The sequence below is a fragment of the Prionailurus viverrinus genome, chromosome B3, assembly GCF_022837055.1.
Source record: "Prionailurus viverrinus isolate Anna chromosome B3, UM_Priviv_1.0, whole genome shotgun sequence".
NCBI classification, from domain to species: domain Eukaryota; kingdom Metazoa; phylum Chordata; class Mammalia; order Carnivora; family Felidae; genus Prionailurus; species Prionailurus viverrinus.
Window position 1 is genome coordinate 37,198,058 of NC_062566.1, and position 18,105 is coordinate 37,216,162.

Genomic DNA, 18,105 nt, shown 5'->3' on the forward strand with positions numbered 1-18,105 from the left:
TTCCTGTAGAATGACATTTGCTTTATATTACACGTTCAAAAATATATTTTTTATCAGAATATTTTATTCAAGAATTAACACGTTTTTTCAAAAAGTAAAAATAATAGTTACTTCCCTGAGTATAAAGAACTAATCCTACAATAAAAGACAATTACAAAAGTAAGCAATTAGAGGTACATAATTCTCTGCATTCAATTATACTCTATTACAAATCTATTTTTTAAAAACCTCATGTATTTTGGGATTCATGTTTCCAAAGACAACAACAAGAATAAAACAGCTCATTTTGTACCTGTGTTGTTAAGATATGTCAGATCTGTCCTTATCAAATTCCAGAGCAATCTTTAAAGCAGTGCTGTTGAGGCCAACCGATTGCATGTTACATATGATAGAAACAACTATTCCTCTTGGGGGAACCTTGTTATTTATAGCTTCCGCATCCAGTTCTTCAGGAAGGACAAGCAGGACACTGCTGGCACCCACCGCACCTCCAGTATGTGAGGCATAATGCCGTTGCTTCCTACAAGAACCATATGTTTGCTTCTTTTCCACGACACCCCATGCCATTGCATATTTACCCTCTTTATCCCAAGACATCTCTGTGTTAGGGACTGGTGTCCAAATCATAACCATCGTTTCTGGTTTGAGATATCCAGGTAAAAGATTTTCATGTGAGTTCTTAAACAGCCCGACTTGGTAACCATACAGCATTGCATTCCCAAATTTCAGAAGGTCACCCACTGTAGACAGAAATCCACCACCAGCCCATTTATAGGAGTTATCCACGTAAGGTGTGTTGACAAGTCGTCTCTTTTTATTGTAAACGTAAAATCTAAAATGAAATAAGAATGGTCATTAAAAATTTAATAGTCTACTACTGACTTTACATATGAAAATGAATAGGAAAATATGTAAATGAGACAGAATGTGTTTTCATGGAGCGATCATTCTCAGAAATCACTGATTTTCAGTATGATTCAGATTCTGATAAAAACATAAATGAGTAATTAAAGCATAGAATGTGTGTTTTTTTCCCCCCTATTGGCATGGCTTGCCCATTCTGAGTGTATTATACTGGTATATACTTTATACCAGTATACTTTAATACTGGTAAAAATGTACTGATTGTTATACATGATACATTTACCCTGTGCATATGCAAAAACACTTCTTGTTTGGTAGATATTCCCAGTCCTTGGGGTCAATGAATCATGTGCCACATGTAACTTTTATAACTACAAGTGTATACATTGGGATATTTAAGAATAAAATTAATATTTGTAAGGAGACTACATCTCCTGGTTAAAAATGCCATGGGAATACTATGTGTAGCGATGTCACATGGTACTTTCTTGGTGTAGTGAGAGAAAGTGGAGTTTGCAAACCTGTTTGAATACCAACTCACCCTTCTTAGCTAGTAAAATATGCTTATTTTATTTGACTAACACTTACACAGCTCTTATTTTGTGCCAGGCATTGTTCTAAGAACTATGTAAGTATGAACTAATGCCAGTTGGAGGTAGGTACCACTATAATTCCTTTTTTACAGATAGAAAACTGAGGCACAGGCGGTATAAATTTACCGGTCCCAGGTCACAAAGCTTGTAAGTGGCAGAGTTGGATTCAAACCCAGGCTGTCTGTTGCCTCTCTGCTTCAGCATCCTAATCTGTGAAGTGGTGACAAAAATACCTGCTTTGCAGAGTTAGGAATGCGTGCATGAATCCCTTTACACATTTCTGGTAGCTACCTAATAAACGTAAGCTTTCATTTACTCACACACTCAACAATTACTGGTGGAGCACTTACTATGCGTGTGGCGCTGCTTAGATGCTGGAATGAAATGTTAAACAAAAGAGACCAAGCGCCTGACCTCATGAGCTTTCTACTCTAATAGGAGGAGACTGCACCATCCATATTAGGTAAATGGAATGAAATCACACAATAATTAGACATAAAATGAAACGTGGTTCAGGAGAATCCGTTCTTTCAAGATGCATAACAAAATGTGCTCTCAGGTTTGCAGTGTGCTGTCCATCTGTGATGACCTTCATCTTCTTCCCACCTTGGCTATTCCTAACACTGTCAGACTCAAGCTCACCATTACTTTCAGCTGCTTTATCGGCAAGGTCTCAAACTCGGGAATTTCTTCCTGGGACTGTGATTTCCAGTCCTGCCAAACTCTCCAACTGAACCTACTCTCTGCCCTCATTGTGACTATTCCCCCTGGACTCCCATCTATTCCTTCTGGACTCTTCCGCATCTCCCCAGGTCTTGGAGTTCCTCTTGATCTCACCCGACTTTCTGTTTTAGCCTGAACTACTGTTACTAGCACCTTTGGGTTCCTCACTCACCAATCCGCCAATCCTGAATAAATTTAGGCACCCCTTTCTTTGGATCCTTATCTGCCAAGAAAGGCTGCAGATACACGGCAAAGCTGACTGGTCTCAAGTCATACTCTTGCTAAGGGTTGTCACTGTTGTTACCAAATCTCCTTCTTTTCCTGGTTATTATCTGGTATGTTCTTCACAAGAGCTACTTCCAATCTCTTCCACCCTTGGTCATCCACCCCTGGCCAGTGAGCAGACAACTATATCCTTTGTTTCACTGAGAAAATTCCAGCCTACTCTAGGTGCTTTAGATGGCCTCAAACTGCCATCTTTATCTTAAAGTGCATTTACATTATCACGCGTTACTGTCTCCTTTCCAGTCACTTATGAAAATGTCCTATTATTTTTAAGACTAGTTCTACTACCTGCATCTCTGACTGCCTTTTTGCCTCTACACCCTTGTTCCACCAGTTCTACTTCCGAGATCATTTTATCTCCCTGCAGTCTATTCTCCATGCAGAAGCCTGAGACTGTGTCTCCCCCTTCTTCCATCCACTTGAAACCTTCCAATGGTTACCACTTTGAGGACAAAACCCAAGTTTATTATGATGGACTACAACACAATTGATGGTCCTCAACAGAGGCAGTACTAAGTCCTTAAGGGAAATTTTTGGAGGCATTTGTTTAGGTGGCACAATTATTAGAGGGCTCTGACATTTAGTGGATAAAGGCTCAAGCGTCCTAAACGTCTTATGATGTATGGAAAAGTCCCACAAAGTGGTATTCTCCCATACTGTGTAAGACCTTCCACTATCCCACCAGACACTCATGGAAGTAAAAAATCTATTTAGGGGTGCCTGGGTGGCTCAGTTGGTTGAGCGTCCGACTTCAGCCCAGGTCATGATCTCACGGTCTGTGAGTTCGAGCCCCACGTCAGGCTCTGTGCTGACAGCTCAGAGCCTGGTGCCCATTTCGGATTCTGTGCCTCCCTCTCTCTCTGACCCTCCCCTGTTCATGCTCTGTCTCTCTCTGTCTCAAAAATAAACAAACATAAAAAAAATTTTTTTAAAAATCTATAGTGGGCTGAGCCTCAAACCTCTCCATTTGGTACATAAACACAAAGTACTTTTTGCATGTTTTTATTCTACGATGCCTTTTTCTTGAAAGTAACTATTGTGAAAACTGAAGAAAGACTGCACTTTATTTTGCTCAAACCTTTAGCCAGAGGCGGCCAACAAAGGCATGAGTTGAAGCACCAATACAATATACCTGTGGTGGTCTGCATTTACAGTTGTTACATTTATGATGCTTTTATGTATTAAGTTGCTTCTGACTTTATCACGTCTTCTAATGCTCTGAGTAAACAAACATATTGAAATATCTACTATATATTATAAATTACATTTCTTTTATTTCTTCTTTATTTAATGTTTATTTTGGGAGAGAGGGTGACTGAGTGCGAGCAGAGGAGGGGCAGAGGGAGAGGGAGACAGAATCTGAAGCAGGCTCCAGGCTCTGAGCTGTCAGCACAGAGCCTGGCATGGGGCTTGAGCTCACAAATCGTGAGATCATGACCTGAGCTGAAGTCAGACGCTCGACTGAGCCACCCAAGTGCCTCTCTTCTTTTATTTTAGAGTAGTGAGTATAGGTTATATGATCTACAACTTTCATTTCAGGATATTAAAAGAAGGATTATAAAATATTTGTGAAATTAAGGGGCAGAGGTCTAATGGCATTGAGACTCACCATCCAATATGATTTTGTCCCTCCTTCTTTGATCTCATCACTTAGAACATCTTCTGTTGCTTCTTTTGTGCCAGACTTATTTCTGTATTTGCAACAAGGCAATTTAGCCTTCCTTATCAGTCATGTCTAAAACCAATGTATTTTTTTTATTTAAAAAAAAAATTTTTTTTTCAACGTTTATTTATTTTTGAGACAGAGAGAGACAGAGCATGAACAGGGGAGGGGCAGAGAGAGAGGGAGACACAGAATCTGAAACAGGCTGCAGGCTCTGAGCGGTCAGCACAGAGCCCGACTCGGGGCTTGAACTCAGGGGCCATGAGGTCATGACCTGAGCCGAAGTTGGATGATTAACCGACCAAGCCACCCAGGCGCCCCAAAAAAACCAATGTATTTTAAATGGATCCCCTACCTCTCTCCATGTTACTCTTTATCCCATGTTCTCTTTTATTTTCTTCCTATCAGTATCTGAAATTCTTAGCCTGTTTGTCTTTTTCCCATAAAAGCAGGAACCTTACCTATCTTGCTCCTTGATGATTCCCCTATCTAGAATAGTATTTGCCATCCACTGAGTGCTCATTAAACGTGTTCAATATAGAGTGGCTCAGTCGGTTAAGTGTCTGACTTCAGCTCAGGTCATGATCTCACCATTCATGACTTCGAGCCCTGTGGCGGGCTCTGTGCTGACAGCTCAATGCCAGGAGCCTGCTTTGGATTCTGTGTCTCCCTCTCTTTGCCCCTCCCTTGCTCATGCCTCTGTCTCTGTCTCTGTCTCTCTCAAAAAAAAAAAGTAAATAAACATTAAAAAAAAGTTTTCAATACATAAAAACATCACTTGTTGGCCAAATATTTAATGGAAACACCTTGGAAGGCACTGGAGAGACAGGTTAAACCATACACCGGCTGCTTTCAAGGTGCTAACAGTCTTGTTGGATAGTTAAATTTCAAAGCACTATATGAATCACCTAGGGATTTTGTTAAAATGCAGATTCTTCAGTGGGTCTGGGGAGGGGGTAACATTCTGCAAGTCTAACAAGCTCTCAGGTGATGCCAATATTGCTGGATCCTGGACCACACTCTGAGAAACAGGTTGTGGGGTGATTAGCAAGATGGATGTGAGGACTCCTGAGCACTAGTGAGAGTGAGCCTTGTTGAAATGGCCGATTACAGAGCCCAGGCTGGGGGGCAGAGTCGTTCTTTTGGCCGAGGCAGAGAGTTTGAGGGGATAAGTGGCAGAAGGTGATGCTGGAAGACAAGACATGGGCCAGGGGACAGGTCACAAAGAACTTCCTATGTCACGCTAGGAGCCTTGACTCCTTCACTTTAGTTCACAAAATGCTCTGGTTTTCTGTATCCTAAGCGGGGGGGGGGGGGGGGGGGGGGGGGAGCCTTTTATCTTTTTATCCTCATTACAGCTTCCAGTTGTCAGTCCTTTCTCTCTTCTCATTTACTTCCCAACTACACAGAGCAGCCCATACCTTCTGTTTCCACGCACTCACCCTCTCTAGTCATTCAACTCCTTAAAACCTGGCTTCTGGTCTTTAGTCACTCAACAGCTCTCTTGTGGGTTTTCAAGGCTCTCCTAATTCCCTCATCCAGGCTGTATCCTATTTGCCCCCGCAGCACTGTTAACCAGATTTTCCTTCAGACTCCCCCTCGGGCCAGTCTGCTCTCGGCTTCTAGATCTCAATCCCGATTCCCTACATCTCCTTCAATCACCGTGGCCCCGCTTTCCCAAGTCTTCTCTTCTACAGAGATAACTATAAATCTCCATCAGTTCCACAGCCCCTGTTCCGAATTACAATCAGATTTTCTACTAGCATTAATAATTCTCAAATCTGGTTTTGGGGAAAGGCAGGAAAGTTGTTTATCAGAATCACCTGTGGGCCTCCCCTCTCTCAAAATTGTACCCTTCCCTCAAAATTCATAACTTTGGAGGGAATGTGGGCATATATAATTTGAAAAATCACTCCTTTCTTCCTTCCTTCAAGAATCTTATATGTCCCCTAAAAGTCTGAGGCATAACACTGGGAGAAGCAGGGGTGGCCAAAGGTATGTGCTTTGAAGATAGGGGGGGAAAAAGCCTACAGAGAATCTTAATATGCTCTCTTGAGAACCAATGACTTGATATGTCTGTGGTCTTCTCATTTCTCATAATGAACATGTCCAAAATTAAATTAATCTCTTCCAAAACTTCTTCTCATATTTCTCATCTCCATTAAAACCCTGGTTGACTCTCTTGCCCTCAACTCTCACATCCATCAAGAGGCTAAATTCTAGGGGCGCCTGGGTGGCGCAGTCGGTTAAGCGTCCGACTTCAGCCAGGTCACGATCTCACGGTCCGTGAGTTCGAGCCCCGCGTCGGGCTCTGGGCTGATGGCTCAGAGCCTGGAGCCTGTTTCCGATTCTGTGTCTCCTTCTCTCTCTGCCCCTCCCCCGTTCATGCTCTGTCTCTCTCTGTCCCAAAAATAAATAAACGTTGAAAAAAAAAATTTTTAATAAAAAAAAAAAAAAAAAGAGGCTAAATTCTATGATTCAACTTCTGCTTTGTGACTTACCCTTTTCCCTTCCTTCATTCCTATGGCTTCTCCCATATTTTGGGGCCTCCTTACTTTCTTCCTGAACTCTGATTACACTTCTAATTCCAGCCAGTGAAATCGAAATGAAACCACATAATAGAAATACATTTTCTCATTGGGTAATGTATGTTTTACAGTGAATTCCAAATTTGTAAACTAGGGGAGAACTACCAGTATATTTTGGCTGATAATCAGCTGTGAGTAACTTTCTTTTAAAAGTAAAGCATTCCAAACTGCTTATATCAAAGCTGGAAATTAGTACTCCTCAGGCATTCCTCTTTTAAAATATAAAAATATGGAGAATTTCAGACTCCAATCAAGAATTCCAAACTTTAAATAAACAAATTCTAGGCTTTAATCTCTTGATTCCTTTTCACAGAGAACAAGTTAATGACTTTTCGTGAAAATAATTTTGTTCAGCTAAAAGATATGTTTACCATTTCAAATTCTTAAGGAATTTCTGCTCTAAAAAGAATGGAATATAGACACAAGTTCTTGAGTAAGTTACTGAGACATCTTTGTAACTGAGTAACTGATGGAATAATGCCAGATGACAAACAGCCTCTTCCTACTTATTTAAGAATCTCTAGATTCTGCACAACAGCATTATATAACTATAGAAATCTCTATCAACTTAGAAATTGAAAATATTTTTATTTTTACAATGCTTCTTAAATCCCTTTAGAAATCAATATGCACCAGTTCATGTTATATTGTTATGAGAAGTTTAAAAACCCACAGAATTTAAAATGCATATTATAAAAACCAATCCCACACTTGACATTTAGCATTAACATTTGGATTGAACCTATTACTTGAGAGCCTATCAGCTAATGGCACAGAAAAGAGCTACCTAAGTAACAATGCTTAACTATGGAAGATACTGTAGCAAACAAAGCTAATAAGTAATAATCATAAAGATAATAACTGGAGGTACAGACCATATCTACACTGTCAAACTATAGCAAACACTTTGGAAAGCATCCATTGTATTAGCTTTCGGTCCCATCCAATTAGAAAAGAGATTTTTGTTGCCAACTATTATGCCAAACTCAGAAAATATGAACGGAGTCTAAAAATAAACTAATGAAAATAAACATCTTAAAAAAAAAAAGGGGCGGAGCACCTGGGTGGCTCAGTGGGTTAAGCATCTAATTTTGGCTCAGGTAATGATCTCGCAGTCTGTGAATTCAAGCCCCATGTAGGGCTCTGTGCTGACAGCTCAGAGCCCGAAGCCTGTTTCAGATTCTGTTTGTCTCTCTCTCTCCCTCAAAAATAAATAAACATTAAAAAATTTTTTTCATATTGTTTAAAAAAATAAAATGAAAATAAGCTAATGCACTGACTAGGGATTCCCCTATCAATAAACTGAGTGTCTTTCAGTACAAGAATATTCAGTCCACTCCCCCCATGGGTATTTGCTTAAAGGGTTATTTAGTTTACTTGCCTATATAGAATATACTTGTTATACAGAATTAATATATCTATTTGTGTATACTAAGTCAATGTTCCTCATCTTCCATTTAAGAAAATCCCAGTTTTATTCAAGACATCAATGTATCCAGCTAAAAACTAATTTCTCTGCATCTCTTACAGCTAAGTGTGGCCTGTTGCTAAAATTGTGGCCAAAGAAATATAAGTAGTATTTTGGGATGGGATTCCAGGGAAATACCCTAAACAGGTGACAGACACTGGGAGGCATTATTTTAAACACACAGATATATACACAGAGAAGTGATAAAGATGATACGCATTTACTCTTGGGTTATAATAACTCTAACAAGCCTGTCATGATAATATAAATATGCTTAAATTTATGATTATGATCAAGGAGTCAGGAGACTAACAAAGCAGTGAACTTGTTTAACATAAACCAATAGAAACATACGCATTTACTAAGTTTTACTTTAAGATTTTTTTGTCTTTAAAAAACCGTATCTCTGAAATTTCCTTATACTCCCTGAACTCACTTAAAAAGCTAGTGCTTTTAAGCTCTTTTAAAATAATTATTACCAAAAAAATAATCAGAGTTGAGTTTTAGAGGCCCAAATAGATACTGTAGTAAGTAAAACAAAAGCAAAGCAAACAGACAGACCCTTTTCATAGGTAACAATATTCCCTTCTTCTAGTGCCCTTTTTCAGCAGCCCATTTAATAGAACTAAAATGAATCAACTACCCCTTTAGTTCCACTGGGTACTATCAAAATCTAACAAATCAGAGCTCACAGGAGCCTTTAACAAAAGAAATGGAAACCCATGGCCTTTTCTTTTCTTAAGAATGGGAGATAAGCTGAAATTAATTCAGCATCATATGCCATATTTTGATTTTCGTGCAAGTCACGAACAGCAAATAACTGCCCTGCAGTCTGTACCTTCATAGAGTCTTCATTTTCAGTTTAGAAAAGAAGCTCAGTGATTACACCTAATGTTCTCTCCCCCTTACATGTAAGTATAAGCATTATCAAATGCCTAGATCTAAAACAAAATAAGGTCATGCATCTATGCCATCTTTACTAGAGAATCATTTTAGATCCAATTGACAAACTCTGGCATTTTCTTATGCTTTCCAGGAGAATGTAATGTGGGATCTAAAAATAATAAACACTAATTGTTTGAAGAGGTTGAGAACCATAGGCCATTTTAAAATTAAAATTCATTGTTTGCTGCTAACCTAATTTCTTTTAGATCCAAAAAAAACCGCTTTTAGGCTGATTTGCAATGTACATTTAATCCTTTTAAATAAACTGGTAATTTTAAAATGGCAATTTAACTAACTATAACAGAAGACTGAACAAAACCAATAAAGGGATAAGAAGATAAAGCTAAAATAATCCCACTATGAAAGTACCATTAATCCATTTGCAAAGCATGAACTAAGAAAAATATACAAAATAAAAGTAACAGTTGCTTTGTTAAATGTGTTACCTTTCTAACAAACCAAATAGTAATGAGTGAAATGCAAAAGAAAACACAACCATACAACTCATCATAGTCATTAGTCTCAAAAATTCTCTCCCAATACCCCTTTTACAAATCACTAGTAAAAGTTATGATAAAATTTTAGTTTGATACATTTCAATTAAATGACTCAAACTTCTACAGGGGACAAACCTATCAGTGCCACCTCAAAAAGCAATTAAGTCACCATCACCAACAATGGGATGGACTGACCTCATGTGACTTCTGAGAGACATGACAACTAAATGTAATGTATGAACCTAGACTAGATCCTGAACCAGAAAATATTTTTTTTTCCTTTTCTTTTGCTATAAAGGACATTACTGGAAGAACTGGCAAAATTTGAATAAGGTCTGTAGATCTGATAGAAGTATTGTGTTGATATTCATTTCCTGAATGTCCTTAATTTTAGAAAATATATATTTAAGTATTTACGGGTAAAGGGGCACCATGTCTGCAACTTATTTCCAAATGGTTGAGAAAAAAAGAATGAATAAAGCAAATGTGGTAAAAAGACAACATTTGGGGAATCCAGGTGAAAGGTATATGGGAATTCTTTGTACTTCATCTTGTAACTTTTCTATTAAGTATTAAATCATTTCAAAATTGAAAAACCATTAAGAAATAATAAAAGGTAAAGTATTAGCTACAACATAAGAAAAGAGATGATGGAAGAGCATATTATAGATGCCCATGATAGGTGCAATTTTGGTTCAATTAATAATGAGTTGAAATTATTATTGCTGTCTTTCATCTGAGGAACTTGGGGTACTTTGCAAATACATTCAATTTCTCTTACTTTATAGATGGAAAAACAGACATGCAGAAAAGCTCTAAAATGTGGCACATGTGATTTTGGAACGGAGACAAGGAAAGTCTGACTTTTAATGAACAACAAAGCATTAAGATGTGATAGAGCTACACGCACCAGACGGTATCATTTACCTTGCTCTATTGTAAATCACTGGCTCATTTTCTTCCTGCACAGTTGTCAGCATATCCAAGTCATGGAATATTTTCTGCATATAGTCCAAATATTTATATCCTGAAGCTCTTTCTACTATGGCTGCCAGTAGGGTATAGCCAAAAGTTGAATACAAAAACTGACTACCTTGAGACATCATTGCAAGGGGGAGGGAAGAAAAGAAAATGCTTCATTATTATTTACAATCATAAAACGTTTCCCACTGAAAACTGGCATACCTTTACAACTGGAATATTTTACTTCAGCATTTAGAAAAAGATAATGGGTGATATGTTAATAAATTTTGTCAACTTTGCAATGGCCCTGCTTACTCCATGATTCAATGAAGATCAGAATACTTAACATTTCACATGAATCTACTCCTTCTGCGATAATGAATAAGCAAACTTATCCTTCCTCAAAATTAAATTAAAATCCTTCAAACTGGTAACAAAACAGAAAGGGGAAGAAAAGCAAATTTGGTTTCTTGAGTTAACGGTCTTGTTCTTAGTGTATCTAATACTCATTGTTTAAGGCATGAATTAGTTGTGTACTTTCTTATTTTAATAAAGTATATGTAGGTAAGAAAGACTTTGTTTCAAATATACATTAAAATACAAATATATATTCAAATACAGATACATTTCGAATACATACCTTTATGTCATTTGGGATTCTGGAAACACAGATTGTAAGATCTGTGCTAATAATTGTAACCTGATTTTTTAAGACAAAATCCAGAATTCTATTCCTTTGTCCTTATTAATTATACCTGTATAATATGTCTTCATGGTAGAAAACAACTTTTAAAATAGAAATGGAATAGAAGTACATACGCTTATGGTAAATTCAAAGATATTAAGTGGTTTTGGTAGGCATCATACCAAAAAATATGTTTACAAAAATTTTTTGTAGTCAGCTTTTTGGGAAATAAAATTAAGTTGCTGAAAACTATTTTCTTTAAGGAGTGAAAGCAGAAAATAAGTGGAGCAATTTAAACACTAAATTAGACACTAAATACTGACATATTGGCAATATTTTATCATGCCCTCTTTGGTCCGGAGTTTATTTGGAGAACATATAACATTTCTCCCTAATTTTTCAAAAATCTCTTGATACAGAAAATCCACTAAATGACTGATAAGGCTAAATCTAAACAACTCGCTACCTGGAGGGTAGGCTGTGTCAAGAACTACAGACTAAAAGGCACACACTTGTCTAACAGCGAAACCCATGCCGCAATCATCAACCACATCCAGTGCTCTCGGGGTGAGATCATCTTAGATTTTCTGAAAATTAATACTTCAATAATGATGACTTTGTTAAGAGAGGGAATTAACACTCACCAGGTTTAAAGAACAAAGGGTCATTTTTAAATAATCTTAGTGATTCAATTGAATTTTCAAACTTTTCTTTCAAATATAATTCGCCTTGTTCAAAATCATTCTTTTTCTTGCCAGGTTTTAAATTCCGGCCTTTGGCATCATTATCTTGCTCTATCTTAGCTTTAGCAAAGTCACTCTTTTCGTTACTTTTGCCTCCTTTTTCTTTGAACTCTTTTTCTTGGTCAGATTCCATCGTCCCTTTCATCATCTTCGAGGCTTTGTAAGCTTTCTCTTCTTTCACCTTTTTCATGTCCTTTTCATAATGACGAATTCCACTTAAATGGGAGATCAACAATCTTGTTGTGACAGAAACCTAATTGTAAAAACATGGAAATTCAATTATAATATTAAACTGCATAATAAAAAGTTAGTAGCCTTAGAATAATGCCTCAGTACTGTTTTCCATTTTAAACTGCTGCTGGAAAAACATGTCATGTTCACATCTTCAGCCTTAAGTTTCAGAAAAATACACAATCACTTATCATCTGGATAAAAAAAAAAAAACTTTAATCCATTAACAATCATTAAAAACAAACTGAAGAATCTTGTGAAACCTTTTAAACCATTTAACATGCCGTCAGTAAAATGAACTATGAGTTTCATCACCTTTTCACCTTCGTATTCTTTTTCTGGGAATTCAGGAACATAATGTTGTACTGGAATATCAAGATCCAGTTTCCCAGCTTCCCACAATTTGGCAAGAGCAACCATGGTGAGGCTTTTGCTGATACTGGCAATTCTCATAACAGTCTCTGGCTTGCAGGGTACTCGGTTCTCAACATCAGCATAACCTAAACCTTTAGAAAAAGAAAAGCAAAAAGTCACTATTAACAGGCTTCATGGTCAAAAGAATCTTCAGAAACTGAAGCAATACTATCTTAAAACATCCCATGTATTTATCTAAAGGAAAAGATATTCCATTAAAAAAAAAATTTTTTTTAACGTTTATTTATTTTTTGAGAGAGAGAGACTGCGAGTGGGGGAGGAACAGAGAGAGGGAAACACAGAATCTGAAGCAGACTCCAGGCTCCAAGCTGTCAGCACAGAGCCCGACTCAGGGCTTGAACTCATGAACCTCAAGATCATGACCTGAGCCAAAGTAGGAGGCTCAACCGACTGAGCCACCCAGGCACCCTGATATTACACTTTTATAAAAAAGTCAACACTTAAGGGAAGAGAACCTCAGTAACACTGCCAACAGTAAGGCTAAGAATCTTCTAACTGAGCCAAAATTACACACTGTGCACGATAGCAATTTTCTATCTGCTTCAGATCCTAATTATTCTTAGTTTATCTCAACAATTCAGTTATTCCACATTTCACATAAGTTATTCTATATTCTTTAAAGAAAACATCTTTGTTCTCTGATTATATTTATTTTTGATTCTTGAGTTTCCACTAAATTCCTTAAAATAGCCACGCAGGAAAAGTAAACGTGAGGGGCACGTGGGTGGCTCAGTGGGTTAAGCAACCAACTCTTGATTTTGGCTCAGGTCATGATCTCACAGTTTCCTGACTTTCCCTGCACCAGCAGCCCAGAGCCTGCTTGAGATTCTCCCTCTCTCTCTGCCCCTCCCCTGCTTGCACTCAGTCTCTCTCAAAATAAATAAATAAACTTAAAAAAAAAAGTAAACATGAAAAGGTGTCCTGCAAACCCAATGTAGGTAACCATCAGTTTACCTCAGCTGCAAACCAGAAGAAAAAAGTCCTAGAGAAATTTTTAAGTTTGTTTTTATCTTCTGGAGGCTGAAAGTGTGAAAATCTAAGCGATAAGAACTGAAATCTGAAAAGAACAAAAAGGATACAATGATTGTTTTTAAATTGTAAATGGAGATTATGCTGAAAAATATTTACATAAAAATAAAGCCCTCACCCATAAAGCTGACATTTACATAATTTTTGATGGCTCAGTGGATTGTGTCGGACTTTTGATTTTGGCTCAGGTCATGATCTCACAGTTCCTGAATTCAAGCCCCCGCATTGGGCTCTGCACTGACAGCATGAAGCCTGTTTGGGATTCTCTCTCTTTCTCTGTCTTTCTCTGCCCCTCCCAACTCACTCTCTCAAAAATAAACATTAAAAAAGCACTCAGCCCTTTATTTTTAAAAAAATGTTTATTTATTTATTTTGAGAGAGAGAAATAGAGAGAAAGCAAGGGAGGGGCAGAGAGAGAGAGAGAGAGAGAGAGAGAGAGAGAGAGAGAGGAGAGAGAGAGAGAAGAAAGAGAAGAGAGAGAAAGAGAGGGAATCCCTCTGCACTGCCAGCACGGAGCCCATCAACCCGGAAATCATGACCTGAGCCAAAATAGGAATTAATTGACTGAGCCACCCAGTCGCCCCACAAGTACTCATTCCTTTAAATGATATCTGACACATTTCCTAAAAGTAGGGTTCTTAAAAACCTGGAATGACCAGTTGGACCAATTCGTGTGCAATGGGTAAGTAAATCAAATTATAAAATATGCTTTGATAAAAGTATCATAAAATGATTAGAAATCCCTCTCCCAAAGTCTCTAGTTTTTGTTTGGAAAAACAAAAGTAATAAAGTAGATTGTAAAACCCACTAAGAGAATTATGCATACCCCTAGTTCTTAGTGCATTTTACAGAACAGGGGGCTCGATAAATTGTTAACTAAAATTTAACTAGCATTAAGTGTTATCTACAAATATGCAGGAGGTAACAGATTGTTCTATATACAACTTTCAGGACGGTAAATCTAGTCCTTAGACAGAAGCCGTCTTTATGACTTCAAGAATCACGTTTAAACTTTGCTGTTTACAGAAGGCCCCATTCTTTATTCCGTTAGAATTGTTTTCTCTACAACACGTATGGTCTTAGGAAAACTGAACATTTCATGGGATTCACTCCACGCGGTAAAACATCAAAACTTCATTCGCCAACTGGCACAAAACAAACCACTAAATAACACTTTTCTGAGCCCACCTTCTGACCAGACTTCTTTTCCATCTACAGAGACTCCAACCACTATGCCAGGGGCGCCCACCTCATCCTAAGAGCGAAGGGGAAAGAACAGACAGTTCAAAGACAGGCGGAAACACCTCGCACGCCAGCCAGCGCCCACCTCTAGGGCCTTCCCGAGGCCCCGCCCTCGCCCCGCCCCTCCGCCCGGGCCCCGCCCACCCCGGCTCGGCCAAGCCCGGCGCTAACGGTGAGGGGCGTGCCTGGTCTGCACTGAGGGCGAAGGGGCGGTCCCCGAGGCGGGCGAGGTGACCTCCGCCCCCACTTGGGCAACCCCCAAGAACGTCTGACCGTGGCCGGGCGACCGGGGAACGGGAAGTCCTTCTCGGAAGCCGACCGCAGGCATCCCACCGCCTGGGGAGGGGTCCGCTCGGGCCCGGGAGATGACCACCAAGACGCCCCATTCCGGGGTGACGCCGGTGGTGGGGCGCCGGGTTCTCGGCAGCCTACGCCCCCGTCTCCGCACCTTGATCCGGTGCAGCAGGTCGCGGCTGCTGTCGATGGCTCTGGCGAAGCGCCGGGTAGGGGGCAGCATCGGGGTCTGTGCAGACCACGGAACGAAGGGCTGCTCCTGCGGCGGCAGCGGCTCCGCCTGGGGCGACGCCTCGGGGTCGGGGGCCCCTGGGGACTGCGTGGGGGCGGCGCCCCTCAGCCCGCCCGCCAGCTTCACCCCGAGCGCTAGCCCCAGCCCCAGCCCCAGCCCCCCGACCCAGCCGGGGCCGAGGGGCGGCAGGCCAGCGCGGTGGTGGGCCGCGCGCCGCCCGCGTCCCCAGGCCCAGCCTCCGTGGGTCGCGGCCCGGGCCGTCACGGCTGACAGGAGCCGGTACATGGCGTCCGCTGCGAGACCGAAGCCTCGGAGCTCGCGCAGGCCGGGCGGGCGGCAGAGGCGCGGGGAGGGGAGGGGACTGGATGGAAATGAGGAGGCGGTGACCGCGCGCAGACCTTAGCAGTCGACGCCGGATTCGGGAGCGCCGATAGCATCGAGCCTTTCCTCTTTTCCCTTTATCTCCTTGCCTGGTCTCTTTGTTGATGTTTCTTCTTTCCCCGCACCGGTTTTCTCTTCTCTGCCTCTCCTCAGATCAACTGTCACCTCCTCAGGGAAGCCTTCCCAGTTGCCATCCCAGCGGAAGTACTCGCCACACTTTTTTGACCCCCCAGTGCTCACACCTCCTTAATAATACTTAACGCTTTCATCGAACTTATCTGATTGCTTACCAGACAGGCTATGACCTCTTTGGAGAGCTGTGACTTTTACTTTTGGATTCTCAGCTCTTGGAACAGCGCCACGTACACAGCAGCCACTCTGCAGGCATCTCCTTCCACCGCGTCCAACCCCCCAATTCTCTCTTGCCATGTCCTTTCTTTATGCCTCATTTCAGCTCCTTCCATTTACTTGAGTCCTTTTTAAAATCTACTTTTGGAGGTCCAGCGTTACACCACATCAAGCGTTAAGTTATATGCAGGCCCATATTAAAAACAATTTTTCTTTTTGCTGCAAACATTTAAACGTTTTTTTGCACTTGAAATAATTTACAATTAGCTATCATTTCTGACATCTGTAGATGATCAGAGATTACTGTGAAATAAGAAATCTAACATCAAATTGCTACAAAAGGGGCGCCTCGGTGGCTCAGTCGGTTAAGCCACCGACTTGGGCTTAAGTCATGATCTCGCCCTCTGTGGGTTCCAGTCCCACATGGGACTCTGTGCTGACAGCTCAGAGCCTGGAGCCTGCTTCGAATTCTGTGTCCCGCTCTCTCTCTGCCCCTCCCCTGCTCACACTCTCTCTGTCTCTGTCTCTGTCTCTCTCCCTCTCAAAAATAAATAAACATTAAAACATTTTTTAATTGCTACATGTAAAAGATGTATAATTATTGCTGAACAAGTAATGGCGATGTTAATTTTAAAGATAATTAAACACTTATCCATTTCAATTTTACAATTATGCATATTTAGTTTTCAATATATGTATTTATTAGGGAGACACTGGGGCTAAATAATTATAAAGCACTGGGGCTGCTAACAAAGCCACTACCAGCAAGAGATCAGGGTATCCTAGGACTCAGGGGTTTGGCACTGAAACTCACAGAGGTCTCTAGAGCACCACCTGCAGTTAGAATGGACAGGTGCATTCTATCAGATGGTATTGCTGGAAGCCCCACTACTCCAAACACATGACAACAAGAGAACAAAAATACAAAGACAAAAATGTAAAAGACATAGCTAGTGGTGGTCACAATGAGCTCTCATTTTAGTATTCTTTTTAAATTTGTACATATATTTTATGTACTCTTCTGTACTTCTCCTTGGATCAAAAATGGAATAGAAGCACAGAGCCATGCAGAGAGCAAAAGGCAAGTTGCTGGTGGACTTCCAGCAGTTCAGAAGCAGGTAGAGGCCACCCATAGTATAGCTTCTGTGAAGGTAACAGAGAATAAATGTTCTCCATGAGAGCCAAGTACCTAGGAGGCAACCTATCCAAACAGCTGGCAGAAGTGTTGGCTGCCTCTTTACTATCACCATGGGGCCAGAGCCCAGAACGGCAATATTTTAGCTTGCTCTGGACTGGGAGCCACAGAAACCAGACAGAAGAAAAGTAAACTTTTACTTTAAAAAGTAAAGACAGAAAGAGGAGGGGAAAGATAGGAATAGAGAAAAAGGAAAGGAAGGAAAAGTAAGAAGGAAAGAAAATTTCCATTAAGTATAAACTGGCAAACCAAATTTCCTAAACATATGAAGGAAAATATTCCTAAGAAACACTGGCAATAATCAAAAAGTGAAATACCTCAATCAAATGAAAGCAGTAGGACAATCTATAGGAAAAGAGGAAAAAGAAGCCATTCCCTGGTTAAAAAAAAAAAAAAAAGGTTGATAGAAAACAAAGTATGTTTTTTTCCCAAAGAATCCTCGAAGAGAGAAATGAATGCCTAATATTCACAAAACAAGTAAGGAATTATGAAAAAATAGGAATAAGTGAAACAACAAAGATATTAAAAAGAATTTATCAGAAATTGTGGAAATAAAAAATCATGAGAGATTTAAAAAGAGCATCTTTTCTGAAGTTGGAAATATGAATTTCGTGGGCTGCCTTTACGTGAGGTCAGTTTTTGTTTTCCCTCAATGTTTACTTTTGCAGGCTAACCTTCTCCAGCTGCTCTAATCGTTCTTC

The 18,105-nt window shown here is 39.9% G+C and overlaps 1 protein-coding gene across 2 annotated transcripts; it reads right to left on the reverse strand.

Moving 5' to 3' along the window:
• Nucleotides 1-53: 53 nt before the first annotated feature.
• Nucleotides 54-16,251, reverse strand: LACTB (lactamase beta). Of its 2 annotated transcripts, none has more exons than XM_047863861.1 (6): nt 15,403-16,240; nt 14,901-14,967; nt 12,564-12,754; nt 11,919-12,270; nt 10,554-10,719; nt 54-832 (listed from the first exon to the last, which is right to left on the reverse strand). In XM_047863861.1, the coding sequence occupies exons 1-6, from the start codon at nt 15,763-15,765 to the stop codon at nt 301-303; spliced, it is 1,671 nt and encodes a 556-aa protein (XP_047719817.1). In that variant the 5' UTR covers nt 15,766-16,240; the 3' UTR covers nt 54-300. The 2 variants fall into 2 exon arrangements, 1 of the variants encoding a protein (XP_047719817.1); XR_007153242.1 differs by having other exon boundaries at nt 695-832; nt 10,554-10,715; nt 15,403-16,251.
• Nucleotides 16,252-18,105: the final 1,854 nt, after the last annotated feature.

Bases quoted from the DNA above. Each gene is read 5' to 3' on its own strand.
- LACTB (XM_047863861.1), bottom strand. From the start codon at position 15,765: ATGTACCGGCTCCTGTCAGCCGTGACGGCCCGGGCCGCGACCCACGGA. The intron at 14,968-15,402 runs GTGCGGAGACGG...CTTCGCTCTTAG, and splicing joins ACCTGCTGCACCGGATCAAG to GATGAGGTGGGCGCCCCTGG. The intron at 12,271-12,563 runs GTGATGAAACTC...TTTTACAATTAG, and splicing joins AAGAATACGAAGGTGAAAAG to GTTTCTGTCACAACAAGATT.